Source organism: Bombina bombina, chromosome 12 (assembly GCF_027579735.1).
Source record: "Bombina bombina isolate aBomBom1 chromosome 12, aBomBom1.pri, whole genome shotgun sequence".
Classification (NCBI taxonomy): domain Eukaryota; kingdom Metazoa; phylum Chordata; class Amphibia; order Anura; family Bombinatoridae; genus Bombina; species Bombina bombina.
The window spans coordinates 4,568,813-4,592,628 of NC_069510.1; the positions used below are offsets into that span (position 1 = coordinate 4,568,813).

Here is a 23,816-nt window from a genome sequence, read left to right on the forward strand (position 1 = left end):
ACAGGCGTCAAACTTCCAAATTGCCAAGTCTCATACGGACGTAGTACTGGCATTTCTGAGGTTGCATGGTGGAAAATGAACGAGGAAAAGTGTTCTCTATCCCCACTCACAAGAGTTTCCTTTCTAGGGACTCTGATAGATTCTGTAGAAATGAAAATTTACCTTGACGGAGTCCAGGTTATCAAAGCTTCTAAATTCCTGTCGGGTTCTTCATTCCATTCCGCGCCCTTTGGTGGCTCAGTGTATGGAAGTAATCGGCTTAATGGTAGTGGCAATGGACATAGTGCCGTTTGCACGCTTACATCTCAGACCGCTGCAACTATGCAGGCTCAGTCAGTGGAGCGGGGATTACACAGATTTGGCCCCTCAACTGAATCTGGACCAAGAGACCAGGGATCCTCTTCCCTGGTGGCTATCTCGGGTCCATCTGTCCAAAGGTATGACCTTCGCAGGCCAGATTGGACTATTGTAACAACAAATGCCAGCCTTCTAGGTTGGGGTGCAGTCTGGAACTCCCTGAAGGCTCAGGGATCGCGGACTCAGGAGGAGTCTCTCCTTCCAATAAATATTCTGGAACTAAGAGCGATATTCAAGGCTCTTCAGGTTTGGCCTCAGTTAGCAACTCTGAGGTACATCAGATTTCAGTCGGTCAACATCACGACTGTAGCTTACATCAACCATTGAGGGGGAACAAGAAGTTCCCTAGAGATGTTAGAAGTTTCAAAAATAATTCACTGGGCAGAGATTCACTCTTGCCACCTATCAGCTATCCATATCCCAGGTGTAGAGCACTGGGAGGCGGATTTTCTAAGTCGTCAGACTTTTCATCCGGGAGAGTGGGAACTCCATCCGGAGGTATTTGCACAACTGATTTTCCGTTGGGGCAAACCAGAACTGGATCTCATGGCGTCTCGCCAGAACGCCAAGCTTCCGTGTTACGGATCCAGGTCCAGGGATCCCAAGGCGACACTGATAGATACTCTAGCAGCGCCCTGGTCTTTCAACCTGGCTTATGTGTTTCCACCGTTTCCTCTGCTCCCTTGACTGATTGCCAAGATCAAGCAGGAGAGAGCATCGGTGATTCTGATAGCACCTGCGTGGCCACGCAGGACCTGGTATGCAGATCTAGTGGACATGTCATCCTTTCCACCATGGTCTCTGCCTCTGAGACAGGACCTTCTACTTCAGGGTCCTTTCAACCATCCAAATCTAATTTCTCTGAGGCTGACTGCCTGGAGATTGAATGCTTGATTTTATCAAAGCGTGGCTTCTCCGAGTCAGTTATTGATACCTTAATACAGGCACGAAAGCCTGTCACCAGGAAAATTTACCATAAGGTATGGCGTAGATATCTTTATTGGTGTGAATCCAAGGGTTACTCATGGAGTAAGGTCAGGATTCCTAGGATTTTATCTTTTCTCCAAGAAGGTTTGGAAAAAGGATTGTCAGCTAGTTTCTTAAAGGGACAGATTTTTGCTCTGTCTATTCTTTTGCACTAGCGTCTGGCAGATGTTCCAGACGTTCAGGCATTTTGTCAGGCTTTAGTTTGAATCAAGCCTGTGTTTAAACCTGTTGCTCCACCATGGAGCTTAAACTTGGTTCTTAAGGTTCTTCAAGGAGTTCCGTTTTAACCTCTTCATTCCATAGATAAACTTTTATCTTGGAAAGTTCTTTTTTTTTTTTTTTTTTTGGTAGCTATTTCCTCGGCTCGTAGAGTCTCTGAGCTATCTGCATTACAATGTGATTCTCCTTATCTGATTTTTCATACGGATAAGGTAGTCCTGCGTACCAAACCTGGGTTCTTACCTAAGGTGGTATCTAACAAGAATATCAATCAAGAGATTGTGGTTCCATCCTTGTGTTACACAATCTGGACGTGGTCTGTGCTTTAAAGTTTTACTTACAAGCTACTAAAGATTTTCGTCAAACATCTGCTTTGTTTGTTGTCTACTCTGGACAGAGGAGAGGTCAAAAGGCTTTGGCAACCTCTTTTTCTTTTTGGCTAAGAAGCTTAATCCGCTTAGCCTATGAGACTGCTGGACAGCAGCCTCCTGAAAGGATTACAGCACATTCCACTAGAGCTGTGGCTTCCACTTGGGCCTTTAAAAATGAGGCTTCTGTTGAACAGATTTGCAAGGCGGCGACTTGGTCTTCGCTTCATACTTTTTCAAAATTTTACAAATTTGATACTTTTGCTTCTTCGGAGGCTATATTTGGGAGAAAGGTTTTACAGGCAGTAGTTCCTTCCATTTAAGTTCCTGCCTTGTCCCTCCCTTCATCCGTGTACTTTAGCTTTGGTATTGGTATCCCACAAGTAATGGATGATCCGTGGACTGGATACACCTTACAAGAGAAAACACAATTTATGCTTACCTGATAAATTTATTTCTCTTGTGGTGTATCCAGTCCACGGCCCGCCCTTTCATTTTAAGGCAGGTAATTTTTAAATTTAAACTACAGTAACCACTACACTCTATGGTTCCTCCTTTCTCTGCTTGTTTTCGGTCGAATGACTGGCTATGACAGTTAGGGGAGGAGCTATATTACAGCTCTGCTGTGGGTGTCCTCTTGCAACTTCCTGTTGGGAATGAGAATATCCCACAAGTAATGGATGATCCGTGGACTGGATACACCACAAGAGAAATAAATTTATCAGGTAAGCATAAATTGTGTTATTCTCCAGCCTCTTGCATGCATTGCCCCAGTTACTGCTGCAGCGGCTTTTTGGGTTGAGTCTCTTGAGGAGGCGCTACAGGTGGTTATATTATATTCTAGACAGGATTAAAGCTCTTAAGTTAGCTAACTCTTTTATTTCTGACGCCATTTTTCATTTGGCCAAGCTAACGGCTAAAAATTCAGGTTTTGCCATTTTGGCGCGTAGGGCGCTATGGCTTAAGTCCTGGACAGCAGACGTTACTTCAAAGTCTAAGCTTCTTAACATCCCCTTCAAGGGACAGACCCTATTTGGGCCCGGTCTGAAGGAGATCATTTCTGATATTACTGGAGGAAAAGGTCACGCCCTTCCTCAGGATAGGTCCAATAAGTTAAGGACCAAACAGAATAATTTTCGGTCCTTTCGAAACTTCAAGAGTGGCGCAGCTTCAGTTTCCTCTAATGCAAAACAAGAGGGAAATTTTGCCCAGTCCAAACCAGTCTGGAGACCTAACCAGGCTTGGAATAAGGGGAAGCAGGCCAAGAAACCTGCGGCTGCCTCTAAGACAGCATGAAGGAGTAGCCCCCGATCCCTTCGGGTTAGCCACGGCACCAAGAATCTTTACAAAGGTTCTAGGGTCCCTACTGGCGGTTCTAAGGCCACGGGGCATAGCGGTGGCTCCTTACCTAGACGACATTCTGATACAGGCGTCGACTTTTCAAATCGCCAAGTCCCATACGGACATTGTTCTGGCTTTTCTGAGGTCTCACGGGTGGAAGGTGAACAAAGAAAAGAGTTCTCTCTCCCCTCTCACAAGAGTTTCCTTCCTAGGAACACTGATAGATTCAGTAGAAATGAAAATTTTTCTGACATAGGTCAGGTTATCAAAGCTTCTAACTTCCTGCCGTGCTCTTCATTCCACTTCTCGGCCGTCAGTGGCTCAGTGTATGGAAGTAATCGGCCTAATGGTAGCGGCAATGGACACCGCCTACATCTCAGACCACTGCAACTTTGCATGCTCAATCAGTGGAATGGGGATTACACAGATTTGTCCCCTCTGCTAAATCTGGATCAAAAGACCAGGGATTCTCTTCTCTGGTGGTTCTCTCGGGTCCACCTGTCCAGGGGAATGAGTTTCCGCAGGCCAGAGTGGACTATAGTCACGACAGATGCCAGCCTTCTGGGCTGGGGCGCAGTCTGGAACTCCCTGAAGGCTCAGGGTTCGTGGACTCAGGAGGAAGCCCTCCTTCCGATAAACATTCTGGAACTGAGAGCGATATTCAATGCTCTTCAGGCTTGGCCTCAACTAGCTGCGGTCAGGTTCATCAGATTTCAGTTGGACAATATCACAACTGTAGCCTATATCAACCATCAGGGGGGGACAAGAAGCCCCCTGGCAATGTTGGAGGTTTCAAAGATAATTCTATGGGCAGAGGTTCACTCTTGCCATCTCTCAGCTATCCATATCCCAGGAGTAGAGAACTGAGAGGCGGATTTTCTAAGTCGGCAGACTTTTCATCCGGGGGAGTGGGAGCTCCATCCGGAGGTATTTGCCCAGCTGATTCAACTATGGGGCAAACCAGAAGTGGATCTGATGGCGTCTCGTCAGAACGCCAAGCTTCCCTATTATGGGTCCAGGTCAAGGGATCCCCAGGTAGCCCTGATAGATGCTCTAGCAGTGCCCTGGTCCTTCAGCCTGGCTTATGTGTTCCCACCATTTCCTCTCCTCCCTCGTCTGATTGCCAAGATCAAGCAGGAGAGAGCTTCGGTGATTTTGATAGCACCTGCATGGCCACGCAGGACTTGGTATGCAGATCTGGTGGACATGTCATCCCTTCCACCATGGACTCTGCCACTGAGGCAGGACCTTCTACTCCAAGGTCCATTCAAACATCCAAATCTAATTTCTCTGTGGCTGACTGCTTGGAGTTTGAACGCTTGATTTTATCAAAACGTGGTTTCTCCGAGTCGGTCATTGATACCTTAATTCAGGCTCGAAAGCCTGCCACCAGGAAAATCTATCATAAGATATGGTGTAAATATCTTCATTGGTGTGAATCCAAGGGTTACTCATGGAGTAAAGTCAGGATTCCTAGGATATTATCCTTTCTCCAAGAAGGATTGGAGAAGGGATTGTCAGCTAGTTCCTTAAAGAAACAGATTTCTGCTCTGTCTATTCTTCTGCACAAGCGTCTGGCAGATGTTCCAGATGTTCAGGCGTTTTGTCAGGCTTTAGTTAGAATCAAGCCTGTGTTTAAACCTGTTGCTCCGCCATGGAGTTTAAATTTAGTTCTTAAAGTTCTTCAAGGGGTTCAGTTTGAACCTCTGCATTCCATAGATATCAAGCTTTTATCTTGGAAAGTTCTGTTTTTGGTAGCTATCTCTTCGGCTCGAAGAGTTTCAGAGTTATCTGCCTTACAGTGTGATTCCCCTTATCTGATATTCCATACAAATAAGGTAGTGTTGCGTACCAAACCTGGATTTCTTCCTAAGGTGGCATCTAATAAGAATATCAATCAGGAGATTGTAGTTCCGTCACTGTGTCCTAATCCTTCTTCAAAGAAGGAACGTCTATTACACAATCTTGACGTGGTTCATGCTTTAAAGTTTTATTTACAAGCTACTAAGGATTTTCGTCAAACATCTGCATTGTTTGTTGTCTACTCTGGACAGAGGAGAGGCCAAAAGGCTTCGGCATCTTCTCTTTCTTTTTGGCTGAGAAGTATAATCCGTTTAGCTTATGAGACTGCTGGCCAGCAGCCTCCTGAAAGAATTACAGCTCATTTCACTAGAGCGGTAGCTTCCACATGGGCTTTTAAAAATGAGGCCTCTGTTGAACTGATTTGTAAGGCAGCGACTTGGTCTTCGCTTCATACTTTTTCTAAATTCTACAAATTTGATACTTTTGCTTCCTCTGAGGCTATTTTTGGGAGAAAGGTCTTGCAGGCAGTGGTGCCTTCCGTTTAAGTTCCTGCCTTGTCCCTCTCTTCATCAGTGTCCTAAAGCTTTGGTATTGGTATCCCACAAGTAATTGATGAACCCGTGGACTGGATACACCTTACAAGAGAAAACAAAATTTATGCTTACCTGATAAATTTATTTCTCTTGTGGTGTATCCAGTCCACGGCCCGCCCTGTCACTTTAAGGCAGGTGTTTTTTATTTTTAAACTACAGTCACCACTGCACCCTATAGTTTCTCCTTTTTCTTGCTTGTCTTCGGTCGAATGACTGGGGGTGGCAGTTAGGGTAGGAGCTATATAGACAGCTCTGCTGTGGGTGTCCTCTTGCAACTTCCTGTTGGGAAGGAGAATATCCCACAAGTAATGGATGAACCCATGGACTGGATACACCACAAGAGAAAGAAATTTATCAGGTAAGCATAAATTTTGTTTTTTTTTCCCCATAGACATCAATGAGGCTGCGTTATGCAGCTTTAAGCTCCGCAATTGCAGGAATTAGGCTTTTTTTTAGCCGGCTCTCCCCATTGATGTCTATGGGGAAATTGTGCACGAGCATGTCAAAACACTGCTTGTATTTGGGTGAGGTATGGAGCTCAACACAACCATATCGCCCGCACAAGCCGGGTTTTTGCAAGTTATTAGCGAGCCAGCCATAACGCAAAACTCGTAATCTGGCTGTAAATGTACTTACAGCTGCTTTCTAAACTTAAACTTACTTACTCACAGCTGCATACTAAACTTACTCACAGCTGTATACTAAACTCTCTCACAGCTGCATACTAAACTTATTCACAGCTGCATACTAAACTTACTCACAGCTACATACTAAACTTACTCACAGCTGCATACTAAACTTACTCACAGCTACATACTAAACTTACTCACAGCTGCATACTAAACTTACAGCTACATACTAAACTTATTCACAGCTGCATACTAAACTTATTCACAGTTGCTTAATAAACTTAAAGTTGCTTAATAAATGTACTTACAGCTGTTTACTAAACTTAAACTTACTCACAGCTGCATTCTTAACGTACTCACAGTTGCTTACTAAACTTACAGTTGCTTACTAAACTTAAACTTACTTAGTCACAGCTGCTTACTAAACTTACTCACAGTTGCTTACTAAACTTACAGTTGCTTACTAAACTTAAACTTAGTCACAGCTGCTTACTAAACTTACTCACAGTTGGTTACTAAACGTACAGTTGCTTACTAAATGTACTTACAGCTGCTTACTAAACTTAAACTTACTTACTCATAGCTGCATACTAAACTTACTCACAGCTGCATACTAAACTTACTTACAGCTGCATACTAAACTTACTCACAGCTGCATACTAAACTTATTCACAGTTGCTTAATAAACGTACAGTTGCTTACTAAATGTACTTATAGCTGCTTACTAAACTTAAACTTACTCACAGCTGCATACTAAACTTACAGCTGCATACTAAACTTATTCACAGTTGCTTAATAAACTTACAGTTGCTTACTAAATGTACTTATAGCTGCTTACTAAACTTAAACTTACTCACAGCTGCATACTTAACTTACCCAGTTGCTTAATAAACTTACAGTTGCTTACTAAATGTACTTACAGCTGCTTACTAAACTTAAACTTACAGCTGCATACTAAACTTACTCACAGTTGCTTACTAAACTTAGTTGCTTACTAAACATTAACTTACTTACTCACAGCTGCTTACTAAACTTACTCGCAGTTGCTTAATAAACTTACAGTTGCTTACTAAATGTACTTACAGCTGCTTACTGAACTTAAACTTACTCACAGCTGCATACTAAACTTACTCACAGTTGCTTAATAAACTTACAGTTGCTTACTAAATGTACTTACAGCTGCTTACTAAACTTAAACTTACTCACAGCTGCATACTAAACTTACAGTTGCTTACTAAATGTACTTACAGCTGCTTACTAAACGTATACTTACAGTTGCTTACTAAACTTACTCACAGCTGCACCCTAAACTTACTTACAGCTGCATACTAAATTTACTCAGTTGCTTACTGAACTTCCAACTGCTTACTAAACTTTGTCACAGCTTCTTACTAAACTTACTCACAGCTGCTAACTGAACTTACAACTGCTTACTAAATGTACTTACAGCTGCTTACTAAACGTAAACTTACTCACAGCTGCATACTAAACTTACAGTTGCTAACTAAATGTACTTACAGCTGCATACTAAACTTACTCACAATTGCTTACTGAACTTACAACTGCTTACTAAACTTTGTCACAGCTTCTTACTAAACTTACTCACAGCTACATACTAAACTTACTCACAGCTACATACTAAACTTACTCACAGCTACATACTAAACTTACTCACAGCTACATACTAAACTTACTCACAGCTGCATACTAAACTTACAGCTACATACTAAACTTATTCACAGCTGCATACTAAACTTACTCACAGCTGCATACTAAACTTACTCACAGCTGCATACTAAACTTATTCACAGTTGCTTAATAAACTTAAAGTTGCTTAATAAATGTACTTATAGCTGTTTACTAAACTTAAACTTACTCACAGCTGCATACTTAACGTACTCACAGTTGCTTACTAAACTTACAGTTGCTTACTAAACTTAAACTTAGTCACAGCTGCTTAATAAACTTACTCACAGTTGGTTACTAAACGTACAGTTGCTTACTAAATGTACTTACAGCTGCTTACTAAACTTACTCACAGCTGCATACTAAACTTACTCACAGTTGCTTAATAAACGTACAGTTGCTTACTAAATGTACTTACAGCTGCTTACTAAACTTAAACTTACTCACAGCTGCATACTAAACTTACAGTTGCTTACTAAATGTACTTACAGCTGCTTACTAAACGTATACTTACAGTTGCTTACTAAACTTACTCACAGCTGCACCCTAAACTTACTTACAGCTGCATACTAAATTTACTCAGTTGCTTACTGAACTTACAACTGCTTACTAAACTTTGTCACAGCTTCTTACTAAACTTACTCACAGCTGCTAACTGAACTTACAACTGCTTACTAAATGTACTTACAGCTGCTTACTAAACGTAAACTTACTCACAGCTGCATACTAAACTTACAGTTGCTAACTAAATGTACTTACAGCTGCATACTAAACTTACAGTTGCTAACTAAATGTACTTATAGATGCTTACTAAACTTACTCACAGCTGCATACTAAACTTACTCACAATTGCTTACTGAACTTACAACTGCTTACTAAACTTTGTCACAGCTTCTTACTAAACTTACTCACAGCTGCTAACTGAACTTACAGCTGCTTACTAAATGTACTTACAGCTGCTTACTTAACGTAAACTTACTCACAGCTCCATACTAAACTTACAGTTGCTAACTAAATGTACTTACAGCTGCATACTAAACTTACAATTGCTTACTGAACTTACAACTGCTTACTAAACGTAAACTTACTCACAGCTGCATACTAAACTTACAGTTGCTTACTAAATTTACAGTTGCTAACTAAATGTACTTACAGCTGCAAACTAAACTTACTCACAGCTGCATACTAAACTTACAACTGCTTACTAAACGTAAACTTACTCACAGTTGCATACTGAACTTACTCACAGCTGCATACTAAACTTACTCACAGCTGCATACTAAACTTACAGTTGCTTACTAAACTTACAGTTGCTAACTAAATGTACTTACAGCTGCATACTAAACTTACTCACAGATGCATACTAAACTTACTCACAATTGCTTACTGAACTTACAACTGCTTACTAAACGTAAACTTACTCACAGTTGCATACTAAACTTACTCACGGCTGCATACTAAACTTACTCACAATTGCTTACTGAACTTGTAACTGCTTACTAAACTTTGTCACAGCTTCTTACTAAATGTACTTACAGCTGCTTACTAAACTTACTCACAGCAGTTTACTGAACTTACAGTTGCTTACTAAACTTTGTCACAGCTTCTTACTAAACTTACTCACAGCTGCTAACTGAACTTACAGCTGCTTACTAAACTTACTCACAGCTGCTAACTGAACTTACAACTGCTTACTAAACTTACTCACAGCTGCTAACTGAACTTACAACTGCTTACTAAACTTTGTCACAGCTTCTTACTAAACTTACTCACAATTGCTTACTGAACTTACAACTGCTTACTAAACTTTGTCACAGCTTCTTACTAAACTTACTCACAGCTGCTAACTGAACTTACAGCTGCTTACTAAATGTAAACTTACTCACAGCTGCATACTAAACTTAATCACAGCTGCATACTAAACTTACAGGTGCTTACTAAACTTACTCACAGCTGCTAACTGAACTTACAACTGCTTACTAAACTTACTCACAGCTGCTAACTGAACTTACAACTGCTTACTAAACTTTGTCACAGCTTCTTACTAAACTTACAATTGCTTACTGAACTTACAACTGCTTACTAAACTTTGTCAAAGCTTCCTACTAAACTTACTCACAGCTGCTAACTGAACTTACAGCTGCTTACTAAACTTACTTACAGCTTCTTACTAAACTTACTCACAGCTGCTAACTTACTTACAGATGCTTACTAAACTTACTTACAGCTGCTTACTAAACGTACTTACAGCTGCATACTAAACTTACTTACAGCTGCATACTAAACGTACTTACAGCTGCTTACTAAACGTACTTACAGCTGCTTACTAAACGTACTTACAGCTGCATACTAAACTTACAGCTGCTTACTAAACTTACTTACAGCTGCTTACTAAACGTACTTACAGCTGCTAACTAAACGTACTTACAGCTGCTTACTAAACGTACTTACAGCTGCTTACTAAACTTACAGCAGCTTACTGAACTTACAGCTGCTTACTCATGCACCACTATACTCTTATGCCGACCTCTCATAACTCGCTGTTAATGGAGTGACATGGTAGTTCCTATAATGAGTTTGTGTTAAACCGGAGTTAAACATATAGCACAGCGGGCAATTCCTCAAATAAATAAATGTGCTTCTATTCTATAAAGTATGTTATTTGTGACATTTGTGTGTTTTCAAACTTGATTGAGTCTAAGTAAGTTTACTCCACTTGTTTTCTGATGTAACCAGCTGGGTATTAGTTTTTCTGTATAACTGTATCCATATCTAATTCTAGATACAACCCAAAGATTTACCCAGAGATGGTGGTTCAAAAAAGTTTGTTTATCTAGAAGCCCGAACTGGATCGTTCACACAAGCCGAAAAGGTGCCGGTGTCATACCAGAATGGATTTATATTCCTGCAGACAGACAAACCTGTTTACACTCCAGATCAGTCAGGTAAGGAATGTTTATACTGTTGTAATTAGCTTGTATCTCTGCATTTTCCTAATAGAATAATACACAAGTAGATAAGATAAGAAGATATTTATTATTATTACTGTCATCATCTAATCTTTAGCGCTGGTTTATCAAATGTGCTTGATTTTCCGCTATATTTGAGGACAAAAAACTTTATTCACTCAGAAAGGCATTCTAATACAAAATATAATGAATTAGAACATGCCATTTCGCCATTATTGACTTTATGTATAGCAAGCCTTTTAGACGTGGCTGTAGCATATATATATGCCAATCACTGACTGTGCCCTGCGGTGCAATGCTTCTTGTTCCTCAGCAGGACTTTACGTTTGTTTTAGCCTTTTAGACGTGGCTGTAGCATATATACGCCAATCACTGACTGTGCCCTGCGGTGCAATGCTTCTTGTTCCTCAGCAGGACTTTACGTTTGTGTTTAGCCTTTAGACGTGGCTGTAGCATATATACACCAATCACTGACTGTGCCCTGCGGTGCAATGTTTCTTGTTCCTCAGCAGGACTTTATGTTTGTGTTTAGCCTTTTAGACGTGGCTGTAGCATATATACGCCAATCACTGACTGTGCCCTGCGGTGCAATGCTTCTTGTTCCTCAGCAGGACTTTATGTTTGTGTTTAGCCTTTTAGACGTGGCTGTAGCATATATACACCAATCACTGACTGTGCCCTGCGGTGCAATGCTTCTTGTTCCTCAGCAGGACTTTACGTTTGTGTTTAGCCTTTTAGACGTGGCTGTAGCATATAGACACCAATCACTGACGGTGCCCTGCGGTGCAATGCTTCATGTTCCTCAGCAGGACTTTTCGTTTGTTTTAGCCTTTTAGACGTGGCTGTAGCATATATACACCAATCACTGACTGTGCCCTGCGGTGCAATGCTTCTTGTTCCTCAGCAGGACTTTACGTTTGTGTTTAGCCTTTTAGACGTGGCTGTAGCATATATACACCAATCACTGACTGTGCCCTGCGGTGCAATGCTTCTTATTCCTCAGCAGGACTTTACGTTTGTGTTTAGCCTTTTAGATGTGGCTGTAGCATATATACACCAATCACTGACTGTGCCCTGCGGTGCAATGCTTCTTGTTCCTCAGCAGGACTTTACGTTTGTTTTAGCCTTTTAGACGTGGCTGTAGCATATATACACCAATCACTGACTGTGCCCTGCGGTGCAATGCTTCTTGTTCCTCAGCAGGACTTTATGTTTTTGTTTAGCCTTTTAGACGTGGCTGTAGCATATATACACCAATCACTGACTGTGCCCTGCGGTGCAATGCTTCTTGTTCCTCAGCAGGACTTTACGTTTGTGTTTAGCCTTTTTTGGACTATTTTACTTTTTTAATGTTACGTATGTTTTATGAATTAGTCTCTTTGTGAGCTCAGTTAGGCAATTTGTTTTTAATGCTGAATCAGGAATTTATTTTATAGAATAAATATTTTTTCATACATTTGCAAACAATCCTAACATTGCCAGCACTGAACACTAAAGCATTGGACTCTCTGTGATTTACAGTAAAAATCCGAGTGTACTCTTTGGATGAGGAGCTGAAGCCGGCACTACGTAACGTCAAGCTGACATTTAAGGTAGGTTGTGTTGGCTTTTTTTTTTTTTTCCTACCTATGGGCTCGTTTCTATTGAGCCGCATTTTGGGTTTTCACAAAGCTGCAAAACAAAAAACCTACAGTTGGAAGCCATTACGCTTGTCCATGGTGCATTTTCTATCATTTCCGGGAGCCAGATCCGTCGGACAAAAAGAAATTACACATCCCATAGAAAATAATAGAAGCTGAAAAGTGCAAAATGACACTCGGTTTCCATTGAATGCCCAAACAGGTTAAACACTATTGAAAGTTGTCTATAGGGTTATAACATTACAACATACTAAAACAGAGGTAAAATAAGCTTCTTGAGGCTTAGTTCCGATTGAGATATTAAGCTTTACCAACAAGTGTTTCACTTAATACATTTATTGTTATTTGTAGTATTTATTGCTGATAAAGGACTAGTTGGATGATCCTATTTAAATATCAATATGTCTTTACATATTAAAATAAAATTCATTATAATTATGGGGGGGAGATAAAAAACTGAAATTAAAATCCTCCATGTCTCAAAATTAAATCAATGTAAATATTTGCATAGGAAATTAGTACATCTAGGCAAGTATCCCCGCTTGCTTTTCCCCAGAAATTCTTAATATACAATGTTTCCAATGCACAAGAGAATTATGGGTAAGATATGCAAATTAGATATGCAAATTCTCAGTTTTTTTTTTTTTTTTAAAACTGAGAATTTGCATATCTAATTTGCATATCTTACCCACAATTCTCTTGTGCATTGGAAACATTGTATATTAAGAATTTCTGGGGAAAAGCAAGCGGGGATACTTGCCTAGATGTACTAATTTCCTATGCAAATATTTACATTGATCATATTAAAATATAATCAAGCAAATCTCTCCATAATTCCAAGTAGGCCTATGCCTAGGGCAGCACTAAATATTACATATATCAATACATTTAAACATTAAATAAAACAAAACATTTCCCCCCCCCCATATCTTTTATCTTTGTTTTGTGATCTACATAACTCCTGTGTCTTTCTCTCTCAGAGGCAATCACAGGTAAGGAGCACAGGCATTAAACATAACTATTATAGTGTTAGGTCTGGTTAACATAGCAAACAAACGTTTGTTAAGGTGCCATTGTCGAGAAAACCAATGTCAGATGGAAGTGTTAACACAACATAAAAAGAGCGGCTGCACGCACTACGCACAATGAAAACCGATACTAAAATGTAGCTGTAAATTAATTTCAGCTGTCAACAACTTTAGTAGGTTAGGGCTCCATTTTTAATGACTTAATGGAAACGAACCCAATGTCTATGTCCCGATGCTGATAGAATTGCTGTGTCCGACAAGAAATGATAATTTCTCTCTCTGCAGTGTTGCAGTGTTCATGACAGGTGAAATGTTTACAAAAAGTGACTTTTCCTCGCCATACACAATATACAGGATATAGCTTCTATAGAAAAGTAAAGGTCTCACTTCCTTAGAACATTAAACAAATTGTCAGCAGTCTGGAGGGGGCATAAATCACTTATAATGTGAATTTTATAAATCTAGACATAGATGAATGTTTTGTTACACATCATATACCCTATTTGCAAACAAACGGCTAGATTTAGAGTTTTGCGGCCAAAGGGGTGCGTTAGCGACGCATGTTTTTTTCCCCCCGCACCTTTTAAATAACGCTGTTATTTAGAGTTCTCTGAAGGGCTGCGTTGGGCTCCAAAAAGGGAGCGTACAGGCATATTTACCGCCACTTCAACTCTCAATACCAGCGTTGCTTACGGTAGCGGTAAGCTGGAAAAACGTGCTCATGCACGATTCCCCCATAGGAAACAATGGGGCAGTTTGGGCTGAAAAAAAACCTAACACCTGCAAAAAAGCAGCATTCAGCTCCTAATGCAGCCCCATTGTTTCCTATGGGGAAACACTTTCTAAGTCTGCACCTAACACTCTAACATGTACCCCGAGTCTAAACACCCCTAACCTTACACTTATTAACCCCTAATCTGCTGACCCCTGCATTATATTATTAACCCCTAATCTGCCGCTCCGGACACCGCCGCAACCTACATTATACCTATGTACCTCTAATCTGCTGCCCACAACATCGCCAACCCCTATATTATATTGATTAACCCCTAATCTGCCCCCCCAACGTCGCCGCTACCTTACCTACACTTATTAACCCCTAATCTGCCGACAGGACCTCGCCGCTACTCTAATAAATGTATTAACCCCTAAAGATAAGTCTAACCCTACCCCCCCCCCCCCCAAGTTAAATATAATTTTATTCTAACGAAATAAATTATTTCTTATTAAAAAAAAAAATCCTATTTAAAGCTAAATACTTACCTGTAAAATAAACCCTAATATAGCTACAATATAAATAATAATTACATTGTTGCTATTTTAGGATTTATATTTATTTTACAGGCAACTTTGTATTTATTTTAACTAGGTACAATAGCTATTAAATAGTTAATTACTATTTAATAGCTACCTAGTTAAAATAATTACAAAATTACCTGTAAAATAAATCCTAACCTAAGTTACAATTAAACCTAACACTACACTATCAATAAATGAATTAACTAAACTACCTACAATTAAATCAACTAAACTAAATTACAAAAACAAACACTAAATTACAAAAAAATAAAAGATTACAAGAATTTTAAACTAATTACACCTACTCTAAGCCCCCTAATAAAATAACAAAGCCCCCCAAAATAAAAAAATGCCCTACCCTATTCTAAAATAAAAAGTTAACAGCTCTATTACCTTAAAAGGGCCTTTTGCGGGGCATGCCCCAAAGAAATCAGCTCTTTTGCCTGTAAAAAAAACATACAATACCCCCCCCCCCAACATTACAACCCACCACCCACATACCCCTAATCTAACCCACCCAAACCCCCCTTAAAAAACCTAACACTAAGCCCCTGAAGATCTTCCTACCTTGTCTTCACCCAGCCGGGTACCATCCGATCTGTCCAGAAGAGGGTCCGAAGTCTTCATCCTATCCAGCCTGAAGAGGTCCTCCAGAAAGTCCAAAGTTTTCATGCAGGCGGCATCTTCTATCTTCTTCCATCCGGATCGGAGCGGGTCCATCTTGAAGTAGCCGGCGCGGATCCATCCTCTTCTTCCGCCGTCCTAACACCGAATGAAGGTTCCTTTAAATGACGTCATCCAAGATGGCGTCCCTCGAATTCCGATTGGCTGATAGGATTCTATCAGCCAATCGGAATTAAGGTAGGAAAAATCAGAAAAATCTGATTGGCTGATCCAATCAGATTGAGCTCGCATTCTATTGGATGACGTCATTTAAAGGAACCTTCATTCGGTGTTAGGACGGCGGAAGAAGAGGATGGATCCGCGCCGGCTGCTTCAAGATGGACCCGCTCCGCTCCGGATGGAAGAAGATAGAAGATGCCGCCTGGATGAAAACTTCGGACCCTCTGGAGGACCTCTTTAGGCCGGATAGGATGAAGACTTCCGACGCTCTTCTGGACGGATCGGATGGTACCCGGCTGGGTGAAGACAAGGTAGGAAGATCTTCAGGGGCTTATTGTTAGGTTTTTTAAGGGGGGTTTGGGTGGGTTAGATTAGGGGTATGTGGGAGGTGGGTTGTAATGTTGGGGGGTATTGTATGGTTTTTTTACAGGCAAAAGAGCTGATTTCTTTGGGGCATGCCCCGCAAAAAGCCCTTATAAGGGCTGGTAAGGTAATAGAGCTGTTAACTTTTTATTTTAGAATAGGGTAGGGCATTTTTTTATTTTGGGGGGCTTTGTTATTTTATTAGGGGGCTTAGAGCAGGTGTAATTAGTTTAAAATTCTTGTAATCTTTTTTTTTGTAATTTAGTGTTTGTTTGTTTTTGTAATTTAGTTTAGTTGATTTAATTGTAGGTAATTGTAGGTAGTTTAGTTAATTAATTTATTGATAGTGTAGTGTTAGGTTTAATTGTAACTTAGGTTAGGATTTATTTTACAGGTAATTTTGTTATTATTTTAACTAGGTAGCTATTAAATAGTTCTTAACTATTTAATAGCTATTGTACCTAGTTAAAATAAATACAAAGTTACCTGTAAAATAAATATAAATCCTAAAATAGCTACAATGTAATTATAATTTATATTGTAGCTATATTAGGGTTTATTTTACAGGTAAGTATTTAGCTTTAAATAGGATTATTTTTTTTAATAAGAGATAATTAATTTCGTTAGATTTAAATTATATTTAACTTAGGGGGGTGTTAGTGTTAGGGTTAGACTTAGCTTTAGGCGTTAATACATTTATTAGAGTAGCGGCGAGGTCTGGTCGGCAGATTAGGGGTTAATACTTGAAGTTAGGTGTTGCAGATGTTAGGGAGGGCAGATTAGGGGTTAATACTATTTATTATAGGGTTTGCGAGGCGGGAGTGAGGCGGTTTAGGGGTTAATACATTTATTATAGTGGCGGCAAGGTCCGGTCGGCAGATTAGAGGTTAATAAGTGTAGGTAAGGTAGCGGCGACGTTGGGGAGGGGGCAGATTAGGGGTTAATAAATATTATGTAGGTGTCGGCGATGTTAGGGGCAGCAGCTTAGGGGTTCATAGGGATAATGTAGGTGGCGGCAATGTGCGGTCGGCAGATTAGGGGTTAAAATGTTTTATTATAGTGGCGGCGATGTGGGGGGACCTCAGTTTAGGGGTACATAGGTAGTTTATGAGTGTTAGTGTACTTTAGAGCACAGTAGTTAAGAGCTTTATAAACCGGAGTTAGCCCATAAAGCTCTTAACTACTGACTTTTTTCTGCGGCTGGAGTCTTGTCGGTAGAGGCTCTACCGCTCACTTCAGCCAAGACTAAATACCGGCGTTAGGAAGATCCCATTGAAAAGATAGGATACGCAATTGGCGTAAGGGGATCTGCAGTATGGAAAAGTCGCGGCTGGAAAGTGAGCGTTAGACCCTTTCCTGCCTGACTCTAAATACCAGCGGACGGTAAAAAGCAGCGTTAGGACCCATTAACGCTGGTTTTGACGGCTAACGCAGAACTCTAAATCTAGGCGAAAGTAAATGATGTATATTTCTCACCAATAAAGCAGTAGCGAGATATGTATGTGTGAAGTTAAGTAACTTGGCAATGTTTCTTCATTGTAATACAAGTCACACCCATGGAACACCAATATCTGTATTGCTTCATTAAGAAATATAAAAAACACGTTACTGTATAAATGAATACATCTGAGCTGGGGTATTATGGAGCATGGGTGTAAGGTGTGTTATTTATATACACTGTAAAATTGCTTATTATATTATAGCTTGTAAACCTTTATATTGCTTGTTGTCAGTAAGATAGGGTAACGCTGATATAGATTCATCTTGTGACATGGTGCAGCGAGTAAATGTAAGTACAATCTTATTTATACATTTATTTCTTTTTAAGGATCCAGAGGATGTGACAGTGAATATTGAGACATCCCAGGATTTGACTGGAATTATTTCTATTCCTGATTTCAAGATCCCAAACAACCCCAAGTAATGTTCATGCACTTACCGTCTCTCTGTGTGATATAACAGATGACGTACAGCTGATCACTACCTGTGTAACATGACAATGACAGACCGTGTGATATAACACAGAAGTGAGATGTTTACAGATGACGTACAGCTGATCACTACCTGTGTAATATGACAATGACAGACCGTGTGATATAACACAGACATGAGATGTTTACAGATGACGTACAGCTGATCACTACCTGTGTAACATGACAATGACAGACCGTGTGATATAACACAGAAGTGAGATGTTTACAGATGACGTACAGCTGATCACTACCTGTGTAATATGACAATGACAGACCGTGTGATATAACACAGACATGAGATGTTTACAGATGACGTACAACTGATCACTACCTGTGTAACATGACAATGACAGACCGTGTGATATAACACAGATGTGAGATGTTTACAGATGACGTACAGCTGATCACTACCTGTGTAACATGACAATGACAGACCGTGTGATATAACACAGACATGAGATGTTTACAGATGACGTACAGCTGATCACTACCTGTGTAATATGACAATGACAGACCGTGTGATATAACACAGAAGTGAGATGTTTACAGATGATGTACAGCTGATCACTACCTGTCTAACATGACAATGACAGACCGTGTGATATAACACAGACATGAGATGTTTACAGATGACGTACAACTGATCACTACCTGTGTAACATGACAATGACAGACCGTGTGATATAACACAGAAGTGAGATGTTTACAGATGACGTACAGCTGATCACTACCTGTGTAACATGACAATGACAGACCGTGTGATATAACAGATGACGTACAGCTGATCACTACCTGTGTAACATGACAATGACAGACCGTGTGATATAACAGACATGAGATGTTTACAGATGACGTACAGCTGATCACTACCTGTGTAATATGACAATGACAGACCGTGTGATATAACACAGAAGTGAGAGGTTTACAGATGACGTACAGCTGATCACTACCTGTGTAATATGACAATGACAGACCGTGTGATATAACACAGATGTGAGATGTTTACAGATGACGTACAGCTGATCACTACCTGTGTAACATGACAATGACAGACCGTGTGATATAACACAGACATGAGGTGTTTACAGATGACGTACAGCTGATCACTACCTGTGTAACATGACAATGACAGACCGTGTGATATAACACAGAAGTGAGATGTTTACAGATGACGTACAGCTGATCACTACCTGTTTAACATGACAATGACAGACCGTGTGATATAACACAGAAGTGAGATGTTTACAGATGACGTACAACTGATCACTACCTGTGTAACATGACAATGACAGACCGTGTGATATAACACAGAAGTGAGATGTTTACAGATGACGTACAGCTGATCACTACCTGTGTAACATGACAATGACAGACCGTGTGATATAACACAGACATGAGATGTTTACAGATGACGTACAGCTGATCACTACCTGTTTAACATGACAATGACAGACCGTGTGATATAACACAGACATGAGGTGTTTACAGATGACGTACAGCTGATCACTACCTGTGTAACATGACAATGACAGACCGTGTGATATAACACAGAAGTGAGATGTTTACAGATGACGTACAACTGATCACTACCTGTGTAACATGACAATGACAGACCGTGTGATATAACACAGACGTGAGATGTTTACAGATGACGTACAGCTGATCACTACCTGTGTAACATGACAATGACAGACCGTGTGATATAACACAGACATGAGATGTTTACAGATGACGTACAACTGATCACTACCTGTGTAACATGACAATGACAGACCGTGTGATATAACACAGATGTGAGATGTTTACAGATGAGGTACAGCTGATCACTACCTGTGTAACATGACAATGACAGACCGTGTGATATAACACAGACGTGAGATGTTTACAGATGACGTACAGCTGATCACTACCTGTGTAATATGACAATGAGACCGTGTGATATAACACAGAAGTGAGATGTTTACAGATGACGTACAACTGATCACTACCTGTGTAACATGACAATGACAGACCGTGTGATATAACACAGACATGAGGTGTTTACAGATGACGTACAGCTGATCACTACCTGTGTAACATGACAATGACAGACCGTGTGATATAACACAGACATGAGGTGTTTACAGATGACGTACAGCTGATCACTACCTGTGTAACATGACAATGACAGACCGTGTGATATAACACAGAAGTGAGATGTTTACAGATGACGTACAGCTGATCACTACCTGTGTAACATGACAATGACAGACCGTGTGATATAACACAGACATGAGATGTTTACAGATGATGTACAGCTGATCACTACCTGTGTAACATGACAATGACAGACCGTGTGATATAACACAGAAGTGAGATGTTTACAGATGACGTACAGCTGATCACTACCTGTGTAACATGACAATGACAGACCGTGTGATATAACACAGAAGTGAGATGTTTACAGATGACGTACAGCTGATCACTACCTGTGTAACATGACAATGACAGACCGTGTGATATAACACAGACATGAGATGTTTACAGATGACGTACAGCTGATCACTACCTGTGTAACATGACAATGACAGACCGTGTGATATAACACAGACATGAGATGTTTACAGATGACGTACAGCTGATCACTACCTGTGTAACATGACAATGACAGACCGTGTGATATAACACAGACAGTGAGATGTTTACAGATGACGTACAGCTGATCACTACCTGTGTAACATGACAATGACAGACCGTGTGATATAACACAGAAGTGAGATGTTTACAGATGACGTACAGCTGATCACTACCTGTGTAACATGACAATGACAGACCGTGTGATATAACACAGACAGTGAGATGTTTACAGATGACGTACAGCTGATCACTACCTGTGTAACATGACAATGACAGACCGTGTGATATAACACAGAAGTGAGATGTTTACAGATGACGTACAGCTGATCACTACCTGTGTAACATGACAATGACAGACCGTGTGATATAACACAGACATGAGATGTTTACAGATGACGTACAGCTGATCACTACCTGTGTAACATGACAATGACAGACCGTGTGATATAACACAGACAGTGAGATGTTTACAGATGACGTACAGCTGATCACTACCTGTGTAACATGACAATGACAGACCGTGTGATATAACACAGACGTGAGATGTTTACAGATGACGTACAGCTGATCACTACCTGTGTAACATGACAATGACAGACCGTGTGATATAACACAGACAGTGAGATGTTTACAGATGACGTACAGCTGATCACTACCTGTGTAACATGACAATGACAGACCGTGTGATATAACACAGACAGTGAGATGTTTACAGATGACGTACAGCTGATCACTACCTGTGTAACATGACAATGACAGACCGTGTGATATAACACAGAAGTGAGATGTTTACAGATGACGTACAGCTGATCACTACCTGTGTAACATGACAATGACAGACCGTGTGATATAACACAGACAGTGAGATGTTTACAGATGACGTACAGCTGATCACTACCTGTGTAACATGACAATGACAGACCGTGTGATATAACACAGAAGTGAGATGTTTACAGATGACGTACAGCTGATCACTACCTGTGTAACATGACAATGACAGACCGTGTGATATAACACAGACATGAGATGTTTACAGATGACGTACAGCTGATCACTACCTGTGTAACATGACAATGACAGACCGTGTGATATAACACAGAAGTGAGATGTTTACAGATGACGTACAGCTGATCACTACCTGTGTAACATGACAATGACAGACCGTGTGATATAACACAGAAGTGAGATGTTTACAGATGACGTACAGCTGATCACTACCTGTGTAACATGACAATGACAGACCGTGTGATATAACACAGAAGTGAGATGTTTACAGATGACGTACAGCTGATCACTACCTGTGTAACATGACAATGACAGACCGTGTGATATAACACAGACGTGAGATGTTTACAGATGACGTACAGCTGATCACTACCTGTGTAACATGACAATGACAGACCGTGTGATATAACACAGAAGTGAGATGTTTACAGATGACGTACAGCTGATCACTACCTGTGTAACATGACAATGACAGACCGTGTGATATAACACAGACGTGAGATGTTTACAGATGACGTACAGCTGATCACTACCTGTGTAACATGACAATGACAGACCGTGTGATATAACACAGACAGTGAGATGTTTACAGATGACGTACAGCTGATCACTACCTGTGTAACATGACAATGACAGACCGTGTGATATAACACAGAAGTGAGATGTTTACAGATGACGTACAGCTGATCACTACCTGTGTAACATGACAATGACAGACCGTGTGATATAACACAGACATGAGATGTTTACAGATGACGTACAGCTGATCACTACCTGTGTAACATGACAATGACAGACCGTGTGATATAACACAGAAGTGAGATGTTTACAGATGACGTACAGCTGATCACTACCTGTGTAACATGACAATGACAGACCGTGTGATATAACACAGACAGTGAGATGTTTACAGATGACGTACAGCTGATCACTACCTGTGTAACATGACAATGACAGACCGTGTGATATAACACAGAAGTGAGATGTTTACAGATGACGTACAGCTGATCACTACCTGTGTAATATGACAATGACAGACCGTGTGATATAACACAGACAGTGAGATGTTTACAGATGACGTACAGCTGATCACTACCTGTGTAACATGACAATGACAGACCGTGTGATATAACACAGAAGTGAGATGTTTACAGATGACGTACAGCTGATCACTACCTGTGTAACATGACAATGACAGACCGTGTGATATAACACAGACAGTGAGATGTTTACAGATGACGTACAGCTGATCACTACCTGTGTAACATGACAATGACAGACCGTGTGATATAACACAGACAGTGAGATGTTTACAGATGACGTACAGCTGATCACTACCTGTGTAACATGACAATGACAGACCGTGTGATATAACACAGACATGAGATGTTTACAGATGACGTACAGCTGATCACTACCTGTGTAACATGACAATGACAGACCGTGTGATATAACACAGACATGAGATGTTTACAGATGACGTACAGCTGATCACTACCTGTGTAACATGACAATGACAGACCGTGTGATATAACACAGAAGTGAGATGTTTACAGATGACGTACAGCTGATCACTACCTGTGTAACATGACAATGACAGACCGTGTGATATAACACAGACATGAGATGTTTACAGATGACGTACAGCTGATCACTACCTGTGTAACATGACAATGACAGACCGTGTGATATAACACAGACATGAGATGTTTACAGATGACGTACAGCTGATCACTACCTGTGTAACATGACAATGACAGACCGTGTGATATAACACAGACATGAGATGTTTACAGATGACGTACAGCTGATCACTACCTGTGTAACATGACAATGACAGACCGTGTGATATAACACAGACGTGAGATGTTTACAGATGACGTACAGCTGATCACTACCTGTGTAACATGACAATGACAGACCGTGTGATATAACACAGAAGTGAGATGTTTACAGATGACGTACAGCTGATCACTACCTGTGTAACATGACAATGACAGACTGTGTGATATAACACAGACATGAGATGTTTACAGATGACGTACAGCTGATCACTACCTGTGTAACATGACAATGACAGACCGTGTGATATAACAC

The 23,816-nt window shown here is 40.5% G+C and overlaps 1 protein-coding gene across 1 annotated transcript in view; it reads left to right on the forward strand.

Moving 5' to 3' along the window:
• The window catches only part of C5 (complement C5), a gene marked incomplete in the record, with an annotated part of 397,040 nt that overhangs the window by 34,064 nt on the left and 339,160 nt on the right, over positions 1-23,816 (forward strand). The window contains 3 exon segments of the mRNA XM_053695931.1: positions 10,766-10,928; positions 12,474-12,544; positions 17,954-18,045. Coding sequence (XP_053551906.1) covers positions 10,766-10,928; positions 12,474-12,544; positions 17,954-18,045 — 326 coding nt within the window.